The sequence below is a fragment of the Drosophila grimshawi genome, unplaced genomic scaffold (genome assembly GCF_018153295.1).
Source record: "Drosophila grimshawi isolate 15287-2541.00 unplaced genomic scaffold, ASM1815329v1 contig_311, whole genome shotgun sequence".
NCBI classification, from domain to species: domain Eukaryota; kingdom Metazoa; phylum Arthropoda; class Insecta; order Diptera; family Drosophilidae; genus Drosophila; species Drosophila grimshawi.
Window position 1 is genome coordinate 4,981,919 of NW_025063098.1, and position 11,751 is coordinate 4,993,669.

General features: G+C 34.7%; 1 protein-coding gene across 1 annotated transcript; it reads right to left on the reverse strand.

Moving 5' to 3' along the window:
• Positions 1 to 3,841: 3,841 nt before the first annotated feature.
• On the reverse strand, positions 3,842 to 6,431 carry LOC6564418 (facilitated trehalose transporter Tret1). The gene is made up of 6 exons (XM_001990299.2): positions 6,277 to 6,431; positions 5,985 to 6,214; positions 5,779 to 5,909; positions 5,110 to 5,432; positions 4,627 to 5,039; positions 3,842 to 4,361 (listed from the first exon to the last, which is right to left on the reverse strand). Exons 1-6 carry the CDS (start codon positions 6,353 to 6,355, stop codon positions 4,164 to 4,166), a joined length of 1,374 nt encoding a protein of 457 aa, XP_001990335.1. The 5' UTR covers positions 6,356 to 6,431; the 3' UTR covers positions 3,842 to 4,163.
• Positions 6,432 to 11,751: the final 5,320 nt, after the last annotated feature.

An 11,751-nucleotide genomic window follows, 5' to 3' on the forward strand; every position in this document is an offset into this window, starting at 1 on the left:
GAATCCATTTAGACTCTGCATGATTGCATAACTCAAGGTCATGGCAAAACTTAAAGTAAACCCAAAAGAAATAGTTACGTCAGTCGCTGTTGTTTGCTTTCTAAGAGATTAACTTCGTATTAACTTTTGTTTATTCTTTCTTGGTAAACCCATACAAAAGGAGCTGTCATTTGCGACATAAATAAGATTTTATGAAAATAGAAAGAACCCATCAAATTGAAAGTTATTGATTGCTTCTTAATTAGCTGTTGGACCAAACCAAATGGTTCTTTTGCCCTGCAGACCATTCTTCTCGACCATTCTTTGATCATGTCTAATTTTATGCTACTCGCAGATATTTCGTAAATCGTATTAGCGAAATTTGAGCGGCAGAGTCTGGCATTTAATTAATGTTCTAACATAAATGTATTTTGCGGCATGAGTTGATTCTGTAAGAAATTATTTTCGGACACGTTTCGTGATTTAACGACCTTTTAGAAGCAGATGCTAGTCATCAACATAAGTATATAAATTATTATCGGCAGACACTTTACAAGGCAGCCGAGACGAATACAATATAATAACAAGTACGAATTTTGCAATTATAAGCAACCAACTGCGAAATACTCTGTTCTTCATAATATATGAAAATAGGTGGTAACGATTATCTTCAAATTTGTATATAAAATTGTAGTAATTTTTTTTTAAAGATATATTTGGAGATATTTCTCAAACCGAATATTTCCTCTCGCTCGTAATACAAAGTTTTAATAAAGCGCAGCGCTAATTGTAGTCAATTTTGTATGCACTTCAGTGTCGGCATTTAATTAATTATAATTCCAGTTGTTTGAATGAATAAAAACCTGTACCATCCTGACTGTCTATACAAAGTTTATTGAAGGTCACTTTGCATGCCAGACGAGCAGCGAGGCTTGAGCAGCGCATCCGCAAGACGCATCCAACAATTACCAATTAACGTACAGTTTTGATTTGAGACACTGCCTTGATGAAGTCTTCACAGCTTCCAAGTCTTAACTTTAACTCCATGCACTTCACAGCTTCTTCTCACTGCTTGACCTTTTAATTAATCATGGTTAATTTATTTGTGCATACAAAAAACCATTTTTCCAGTTTTGAGTTGTTTTCTTCTTAACGGTAGCTGCTGTCAGTTCGTCTAGGTTTTTCATATTCAACATAAATATCAAGCGTCTAAATTCAAGTGTCCATTAATTTTCACACCAACGGTCAGGTTTTTAACCAACCCAAGCGTCGCTTTGCATATTTGCATATTTGAATATTTTATAGTTTACTTTTATTGTCTTTTTTTTGTTAGTTTGATATGATAATGAAACTAGTTTATAAATGTTTTTATTTAGGGTTTTTTTTTGAGTTCAATCAACCTTTCTTGGCACAGAAAAAGTTTCGTTGAATTTTGATTCTTATAATATTGTGCAATTCTTAGTTTGATATTAAAAAAATAAAAACAACTTTATGTAATGTGAAATATATTTGGTAAATTTTATTTGGGGAAACAACTGCAATTTTAACAATTATGTAACAATTATGTTAGCTTTTAATATAGAATATGAGATAAATTATTGAGTATTATAAAGATTGCTTAAGTATATCAAATACATGAGCATCTAGCAATTATTAAGTAATTTATTTCCACACCAATTATGCAATCCTTTCTATAACTTATCTTTTTGAAAGCACGACTCACACGATTGTATAACATACAACAAAAGTAATGTGTAATTCCGTAAGCTCCGGCTTCTATTTACGACACTCAGTCCCTAGGGCCATTCATAAAAGTAGCGCTACGAAATTAGAGCAAATAAATAGTCGAAATTATATTTTACAATTGCAAAAATTGATTTCCAGAGAAGAAGAGCGGACAATAAAAACGTCGCATCATCAAAAAAAAAAAAAAAACAAAAAAAAAAACAACAACAACAAGCGCCACAAATAATAATAACATATAATAAATGGATACGATATTTGCAATGACACAATAAATAAATCGAGAAACAATTTTCGGTGGCAATTGTGTTAAATTTAAAAATTATTTCCCTCTCGCAATTATAGTCGTTATCAATGGGGATCAGTGGGTGAGTGGCATAAAAATGTGAGTTTGGTACGGATATTGCCACCGTTGCCACAAAACTCAATAGGTATGACATTTTGTATCGCAAATGGCCTATTAATGGTCAGCCGGAGCATAGGCCGGGCTTAGACAATGGGCTGCTTCTACACTTTCTTTAAACAATCAAGAGGTAAACAATTGGAATCTGTGGAACCACAAATCAAACACTCCTAACAATGAGAAATCGTTCGCATTAGCCGCAATTGTTTGGCACTTTTTCGAATCCGATTGAAATTGCATTCGACCACACACATTGTGAATGGGCTTGAGACATGCTTTTTATGGAGTGTATTTTAATTGTGACGTAAAATTTGTAACATATTTGATTGGTTGATGTACATTTATGTACATATATCTGTATAATTAGTTCAACCTATTCTTAAGTCAAGAAAAATGTACATTTATATAATCATAGTGAAAGTTTATATTAATTAGATTTTTACTAAAATTTATAATATGTTAATAATAAGCAAGGATTTAAAAATGAGATTTATACATGTGCTTGATTGCGATAAACTTAAAATTGTATCAAAATTTGAAAGCATTATATATTATATATATTAATATATAACATATATTTCGTTTATACCAACTTTATTAAAGATTAGATAACTACAGAGTACAACTTCCCCTGAGCCAAAAATATTTTTGGAAGTGTATCTACATTTTAACACTTCTTCAATCAAGATGATTCGTTGGCTTCCGGCATGTAATCAGTCGAGGGAGTTTGAAGCGATGTGTGTGCACTAGGTCAATATGAGCGCTTATCAACTTAATCAGCGCCTGCAATTAACTGAAATTGCATTTAAGTACTCGTAAGTGCAACAGCCCTCAAACAAAAACTTGTTACAAATTCTCCGAGTTACGTTTAATTTCCGCTCGTCAGCAATTGTTAAAGCGGTTTCTATTTGAAAGCTGACGGTTAGAAAAACGTGTGAAAATTATGAAATTGCAGTTGCAGACGCTGTTGCACTTAAGTGGACTGCACTCCCGAAAACTTCTACAGCAGCAACGCTAAACTAAAGTGGGGTTAATTGTGGCTTTTGTTGGTCTTGTGTGGAGTTGAGTTCATTTATCATCTTTTATGATCTACTGAGATCTGACGAGATTTGTGTATCCTGTCATAAAGCTCATTTTTCGCGCACATCTCTCTGTCTCTCTGAATTTGGTCTAAAACAAAACTAAATAAACAATTTCTCGGAATTTATGTGTCTTTGTTTGTCTGCTAACGCAAATCCATTAATCCGCATTTATCATTTCATAATCGTAAAACATTTGCTTGAAGGTTTGCTTGTTGAATTTTTCTCTAGTTTGTTTTAGGCAGGCAGAAGTTAATAAATTGCAGACTGCAGTTTATCTGCTTAATATTACATAAGTATATTTCGAAGTCCTATTATTTACGTGTTTACTCAAGGAACTTACTTTCTCCAACAACAATTTGGACAACATTTTTGTTATTTTTATGTGTACTATCATTAATTATTTATTTTTGGGTGGGCCTCTATTTGTATTTAGATAGGTGATTGCAATTCTAGTCATGTCATCAATATGGAAATTTTGTTGTTGAGTAAGTGAGCTAAATACAGTTCCATTAAATTTATCTATATGCAATGGAAGCTAAATTATTTCCCTAAGTTTAGGCTCGTACCAAAGTGCGCAGACTTTCTCCAAGCAAATTAAATAATATTTTGCAAACACACACACAATAACAGCGAAAATCCGGCCAAACAGAAATTGAATTAAGTTCAATAGTTCAGGATGAACCATGACATGCCCTTATTTGTATTTATTTATTTATTTATTTTTTTTTGTGGCAACATTTGACTGTGTTGCTTTGACTGCAATGTCTTGAGAAGCGTCGAGTACTCGTAACCATATTCGTATTTGCACAGACACATTCACATGTTGGTAATCCCAATACCAAAAGCAACTTATGCAACGAGTTACCGATACAAAAGCGACAATTTGGCGTGGCCGCTGGGATTGATGGCAATGTTGAAGTCATCTCATCATTTTTGATTTTCACACGCGCCAACAATTAGTTCGTCAGCTCTTTGCCTTTGGTCTCTGGTAGAAATAAACTCAATATGGTAAAACCAAATCCGCAAAAGCCGGCCGACATGTACATGGTGGCTGCCAAACCGGGGCCAAAGATCATAAGCGGATATATTTTGAGCGAGACGAAGATGAAGGTGCTCAATGTGGCCATGCATATGGACGTGCCAAGGGAGCGTATCTGTGAGGATTAAGCAAATGCATTGAGTTATTGTTAAATGACGGTGTTCAATCTTATAAGTACATGCTTAAAGCAGCAATCATAAACTATGCACTAAACTAAAATATAGATCGATTTAAAATGGATTCGAAAAGTGTTCCACACAATTAGTAGGAATTTCCCAAAATGTCTATATGAAATATATATAAAAATGTATAACCCTAGCTGACTGTCAGTCAGTCGACCTACATAAGCAGTTTGGCTAATTGTGGCGTTCTTCACTCACCTTAGCGGGCAGTAGTTCGACGACAACAACAAAGATGACCGGTATAACGCCCAGGGATGCTGTAAATGATACAAAGCACATGAGGAACAGCGATAGCCAATTAGCACCAGCCAGAAACTCCTTAGTGGATAGGTCCTTGAGCAAACCAATAGACAGCTCGCCCAGACCCATGCATGCTATGGAAGTGAGCAGCAGGACACGTCGCCCCAGCCGATCTACCAAGCCAACGGTACACAATATGCCCGCCACCTGCATGACACCTATTAAAATGGTGCAGGTGTTTACATCAATTTGGGTCTCCAGTTTGTTAAAGATGTGCGCAGTGTAGTTGTACAGAGCGAAACTGCCCGACAGCTGATTGCAAACGATCAGCGCTAAATTTAGAGCAAAGATCTTCACCGTGGGTATATTGACTGCAAAGATAAGTACAAAGATAATCTATTTGTACTTATAAATTTGGTTTTTTAACAAGCAATTACTTACAGAAATCTTTCCAGCCAACATCTTGTTTCACACCCCCTTTCAACACTTGTTGTTTAAATGTGTCAAACTCCTTTTTAGCTGCATCATTGTTAGGCAGATTCTTATAGAAATAATATGATTTCTCTGCCTGAGCATCGTGACTCTTTCGCAGCAAGTGTTGTGGCGTCTCATGTAAGCCCCAGATGGCGATTAGATATACGATTGGCACTATAATAGCAACACATGGCATCAGATAATAATTGAGATACGAGGTGAGTATATAGCCTATAATCATGCCAAAGCTGACATACATCATGGCCATGGAAGATAATGCTCCACGTATACTGGAAAAGTAAAACAACGCAATATCATATTATAAATAAGAAGAATTCTAAATGTTGAGCTTGTCGAATATTGGATACCCTTGCGGTGTTCATCCAATATGGATAATTAATTAAAAGTTTTGAGTTGAATTGCTCAAGATATTCTTGAAAACGAAATGAGATTTTTTTGAAGACTTCAACCACCCAGAAGATACGGATACTAGCTAGGAATAGGTCCGACTTATCTACTTAAGCTGATTAAATGTGTATTGCTTTTCTATAAGTGTAAAATTAATTTGAAAACACTTCCTTACTAAATGTGTGTAAAATTAATCACATTATCTCCAAAATTCCAACTGCAACTTACTTGTTATCAGATATTTCAGCAACGAATATTGGCAATGTCACATAGCAGCCACCACCTGAAATGCCGGCAAGAAAACGACCTGCATATATATATGTAACGTCTTTAGCCAAATATATAAGGATCCAAAAGGTCTGTATTGCAAATAAAAATAATTAAATATCCTGAACGATTCTGACTTGGCAGCAACTTAATCGAACTCAATTTACCATATTGGGTATAGCCATAAAGTACATGCACAGTTTGCGGCCAATGCGGTCCAGTAGGAGTCCAAAGATTATATTTCCTGCCAAGGCGCCCAGGCCGACCAAACCACCCACCCAGGAGACCTCATTCACGCTGATGGGTTGGTTGAGGGGCGTTTCCTCGGAGCCCAGTAGTGGCAACGATGGCGCAAACCAGCCAATACCAATGCCATGAGTCAAGGTCATTAGATTCACTATTTTTTGGATAAATTGGTTTTACTACAAGAACTACTTATCAAAAGTACGAAACACCCACCTGTCATAGTGGCTATGACCTGCCAGCGATACCGCGCACTAAATACGCTTAACTTTTGCTCACTAACACTGTAAACCATTTTGGTGTTTTCTTATTGCGCGTATCTCAACACTTATTAATATGCATCGTTCTATGGACGTACATCTACTGAACGTTCTGAATGCGGTTCACATTTGTTTTTATAGTAAAAATCACGGCATGTATGCGCTATAAACGTTCCATAAAACGTATTACTAAGATTAGATTCGTCGCCTTTCAGCTGAAGTACTCACAAGAATGAGCTTTATCGCCTGAACGTGACAATTTGAAGAATTTCTTAACAATTTTATAACATGAATTTTAAACAGTAAAAACAACATGAGTACATTTTGCATCATTTAGTTAAATATCGATTAGAAATTAATAAATAATTATTTTTAAATTGTAAATATTTGTGTTGAATTGCAAGTCATAGAGGAAACTGTTTAATTGTGTTTTTGTTTGCATATGGAGATATTGCTTTAGTTTCTTTATCTTTATTATAGCACAAATAACACTTTGTAATGTATGCATTTCAGTTTTTATAATATGGTTCAACAAAGAGCAATTTGAAATAATAATAATCTCCTTCAGGTTGACAGTTTGCATACAGCGCTTTTCTTTTTTTTACTAACAGCTTTTATATAAAAATGATCTATATAGATATAAGTGACTTTTGCCATCGTTATTATAATGTAAAGTTAGGTTAAGTTATGGTCATAATTTTAATTTTAGAATATTATGACAAATATTTGCAGACTATCTAGCAACTACTGTCTTTAGAGCTTTTTATGATCTGTAGTCATAAAGTTTATGCACAAGCATAAAAATGTTATTTATGGGTTATGCATTAACCATCCAGTACGGAATATGTATCATCATACGGAATATGTAACATCATAATTTATTTTGGCTTATCTTTTATATATACACAAAAAGTTATAAAAATAATAAATATAAAAGTTATTCCACTATTTATTTTAAGCAGTGAGAGGCAGTCGAAAATCAGCAACGGCGCTACAGACACAGTCTTATCTAAGTTGATAGTATAGTTATTTGCTAAAATGACAGAAATAAAAGTCGGATATTATTGCACATTTCCAACAGGTAATAAAATAATAACATAAAACTCATTAAACAAAAAGATGAACATAATTCGCACGAGCAATGAAAACCCATCGACTTGGCAACAAGACGAAATTATACCCCGGAGCTAATTGGCAAGAGTAAACAAGTTGGCAACTCTGAGATTTGTTGCATTGATAAACTCGCAGTTCACAATTGGCGATCGTGTCACAATAAATGATTTTCCTGCGATCAAGTTATTATTATCTTCGCAGTAGTTCCTGGCAGTCCTCAGCTTTGTCTGCGATCCCACAAAACTTATGTCGTTCGGTAATGATGGATTCCCTGTGCTACCAGCTTGTTGGCATCTGTGACTCTGCACCGAACTTGCATAAATCTTCATTGTATTTTTTCAGGCATCTTTATTTTCTACTTTTTTTTACTGGCGTCCGCATCGTGATTCGTAGCCAGAGTCTGTCCAGGGTCGCAGTTCAGACCCTGAGGTCTAATGTGCAGTTTTGTAAAATGCTCAATAAAAAATACATTTGTGTTGCTGTTGTTAGTCTGGAATTGAGTATCCATTGGCCAGACTCAACATGACATATTAAGTCGCTTAGTTTTAAAATCAATATAGGGGGTTTTTTATGGCCAGCTGCTAAATATATCTTTCATCGTTAGCAAACGATTGTTTTAAAATTTGCCAATGTATCGATGCCAGTTTGAGAGTTATTTATTTCGGTCACTTGTTTAAATTGTATTCAATTTAATTTCCTTTTTTTTTTCTAGAAATATTCACATTGACATTCCTATTAGATGATGCTCTGCTTAAAGTATTCCTCTGAAGAATTATAAGCCAGTAATTCACAAAATCAAAATCTATCTAATTTCGATTTTGTTTATTTTCTCAATTTTTGTAAGGCAGAAAAATGTATGTCGCTTTTAAGAAACCATTAATCAACCTTTTTCTTAATCTTTAACTTTGATCTTGACATTTTTAGGGTTTCAAGCAGAATAAAGCTTAAATTTCAACATTTTTGGGTTCACAACGTATAATGAAATTTCAAAATTGCCGAAATTCTGGACGATTGTTTAAAATATGCCCACACATATGCATGTACTATAATAAATTAAAGTTTAATTAGATTAATACAAAAAGGTAGGGCAATTGACAATGAAATAACCCTCAAGACCTTTCGTTCGCTAAAAATAATTAGATTAATTACAGTTATTTGCAATTAGCACAAGAAGTTGTTGAAAATTCTACATTAAAATCAACAAATTGCCGCTGCCAGCGCTGAGCTAGAAACACTGTGCTAAGGAAATGACGGCATGAATGGATGAGTAATTGAAGGCAGAATGTGGTAGCAGAAGCAGTAACAACGGTACAAAGAGTACAAATCCGTTGTTTTCTATTTGTTTTTTTTTTTTTTTTTTTATTGTTCTCATGCTGTGACTGAAGTCTGAACATGTTGACAGCAGGCGCGACAAACGAAGCCGAATTCTGCGGTTGTCGCTATGTGTGGGTGCAACATGCCAGTGGCAGATGCAAGGGGTATCTGCCAGGTATTCAGTGGAGGCCACCATGTGCCGCCAGCGGCCGACTGAAAATCGCACGTTTCTATGCAAATCTTCGCTGCTTTTCAATCTCGCTTCTATTATTTTTTTTTTTTCGGGTGGGGGGGGGGGGTTATTGGAGGGGGAGTGATTCTCTCTCTTTTGGGGTCTGCTGAATCTTCGTTGCCTGTAGGTAATAATTATCGCTTGCATTACGTATTTCGGCTGTTAGTCGCTTTTGTTTACGATGCCACTGTTGCGCCTTTTTTTTTTTGATAGTCTGTTAGGCAATCTTAAGCTGCTGCCATAGAAAATGGGTGTTAAAACTAACGGGACTTAAATGGTTTTTCAATTTTACAAAAGGCTTCGCTGCCTTGTATTCGATTGTAAAAGCAAAAAATACATAGAAAAAAAAAAACGAAACAGAAGCCCTCGTTCCATGTACTTTGATGGATAGTTTTGGGTTAAATACAGGTTAGGTTATGGCTTCTTAAGTGGTATGGCGATGATTTGACACTTTGCTCTAAAATGGCAAACGACCTTTTAAGGTTGTTGCTCAACGTGCAGAAACTGCCATGCATTCAAGCATCCAACTATCTTAGCCTCTGGCTCGCCTTTAAAGATATGCAGTTAAAGTACGGTAAGTTGTAAAATGAATTAATTGTGGCAATGAGTTCGCTGCAATTGCCAAATAATTTTGGTTAAACATGGGTCTTCAATGCTGAATTGCATTTTTGTCAGGTCCTTGAACTGTGTTGAGCAGCTGAAAAATACTTTTTAAAAAAATGGAGAAGAATTTGGGTATTAAATAGTTGATAGTAAAAATATAGATAATAAAATTAAATTAAATTATTTAGCACCTCCAAGTTGTTTTCTTTATTTTGTGGAACACGTTAAAATGCAGCTTTAATTTTTAATAACAAATACAAAAGAGTTCTCAGCTCAGCGCGTGCATAAATATAATTATGATTAAAACACTCTTAAAATCAATAACATGAATTATTTTTATTGCTGCTAGCAGATATTCGACACTATCAATAAAGCCATTAATTATACTCAAAGAACATTTGTACTGAAAAAGTCGATATCTTCTCCAATAAATACCCTGTACAATAATTTAAATTAGTCAATAAATGTTATATTTGCAATAATTGAAGTTCAAGTTTATTATTTTAAATAGATAGTTGAAGAAATTTAATATATAAAATATAATAATTTTGAAACTCAAATTAACTATGCATCTTTTGCATATAAAACACCTTATTCGATTTGAATATAACAATAGTATAATGTTTTATTTGTTCACCTACCCCATTCATTTTTGAAGGGTATACAAATTGTTCAATGTCATTTGCAACCAATTTACAGAACAGTCATCTGTATTAGTATATATTTATATTTGGGTTTTTGTATATCTAAGAAATAAGAAACCAACCCAAATATGAAATGCTAAACCGACTCGTTATTAAAATCACGTTAAGTTGAGCATGCGCGGCAAGTTCGTTGCTGCAGTCTTTCGTTTTAAGTCTTTGGGATGATTACCAGCGTCGCTTCTGACGATTACCGGCGCTTTTAATAGAATCCAATGCTGATTCGTTCATGTAGTAGACAGCCAGACGCTGCTGATGGCTGGAAGTAGATAGCTACCAAAGAAAAATAAAGAAAAATTAAACTCGTGGGAATATTTGTGTCTACGATTATTTAAGCATTTCCTATGGCAAAAGCATAATCGAAGGCGCAATGAATGCGCCGTGTAATGTTGCCATCTGCATCGCATGAAGGCGGAGGGTCGTAGACGAAGGTGGAGGCAAAGATGAAGTTGCAGAAGGAAGCAGAAGTAGCTGTGCCCAAGAAGAAGCAGCAGCAGCAACAGTCACCAAATAAAACCAAAACTCCAAAATGTAGTTATGCAATGGCGCCGCTTGTCAGGGCTGCGAGTTGCAGTCAAAATCACTGCGCCCATCATCCTCAAGAAGCTAGCAAATCATAAAAAAACTGTCCACTGTCAACTCTTCAGCTGTCTGCTATCCCATTCTCTTTTTTCTCTGTCCCTCTCGCTAGCTATGGCCAGTGCCCCATAAACAGAAACCAACTTAAGTCATAAAGTCGTCAATGACAGCGTTTCAAATCAATAATTTTATATTTGTTTTTTACCCCACACTTCACCAGCTGCTCGAGGGCCCTTCAAGATTGTCCATTAATGATATGTCTGCGCTTCCATTTTTCCATCATCAGTTGTGTGCGTCACTCGAGTGCTTTCATATTATGATACAGCTACCAAATCTTGACTTTGTTTTTTTTCTTCTCATTTTTATTTGTTTTTGTTTTTCGCTTTTAATGTGTAATAGTTATTTTCGTTTTGTTTAGTTAATATTTCATTCTAATTATATATGAGAAACTTATCTGCCTATAATTCTTATAATTATTATAACGATAAAATAAATACGTAAACATATAAAAATAATATAATATAATTCATAAAATTTTGTTATGAATATAATTTTTGCAAAACATGGAGATAATGGAAAATAATATATATATAATATATAATATAATAAATATATATTTTATTACTAAATTTAGCTGAAAAGGTGAATTGTAAAATAAAATAAAATTCTAGATCTGCATTAGTATATTTGTTGTGATTAACTGTTAACAAAAATATTTGTATGTAGTTAACAGCAATGCAATGCTTAACAGTTTCGTGTACGGCTCTCTCTCTCTATCTCTCTCTGTCTCCCCCTCTCTCTCTATCTTTGTTAGCCACCAGAGACATCAACTCTCTTGAGTTGTAAACAGCTGATCGCTGGACCGGTCGCAAAGTCAATTGCATTTGTT

Excerpts from the sequence above, each read along its gene's own strand:
- LOC6564418 (XM_001990299.2), bottom strand. The coding sequence starts at position 6,355 with ATGGTTTACAGTGTTAGTGAGCAAAAGTTAAGCGTATTTAGTGCGCGG. Across the intron at positions 5,433-5,778 it reads GCTGAAATATCTGATAACAA|TATACGTGGAGCATTATCTT; the intron begins GTAAGTTGCAGT and ends TTACTTTTCCAG. Across the intron at positions 4,362-4,626 it reads TCGAACTACTGCCCGCTAAG|ATACGCTCCCTTGGCACGTC; the intron begins GTGAGTGAAGAA and ends TAATCCTCACAG.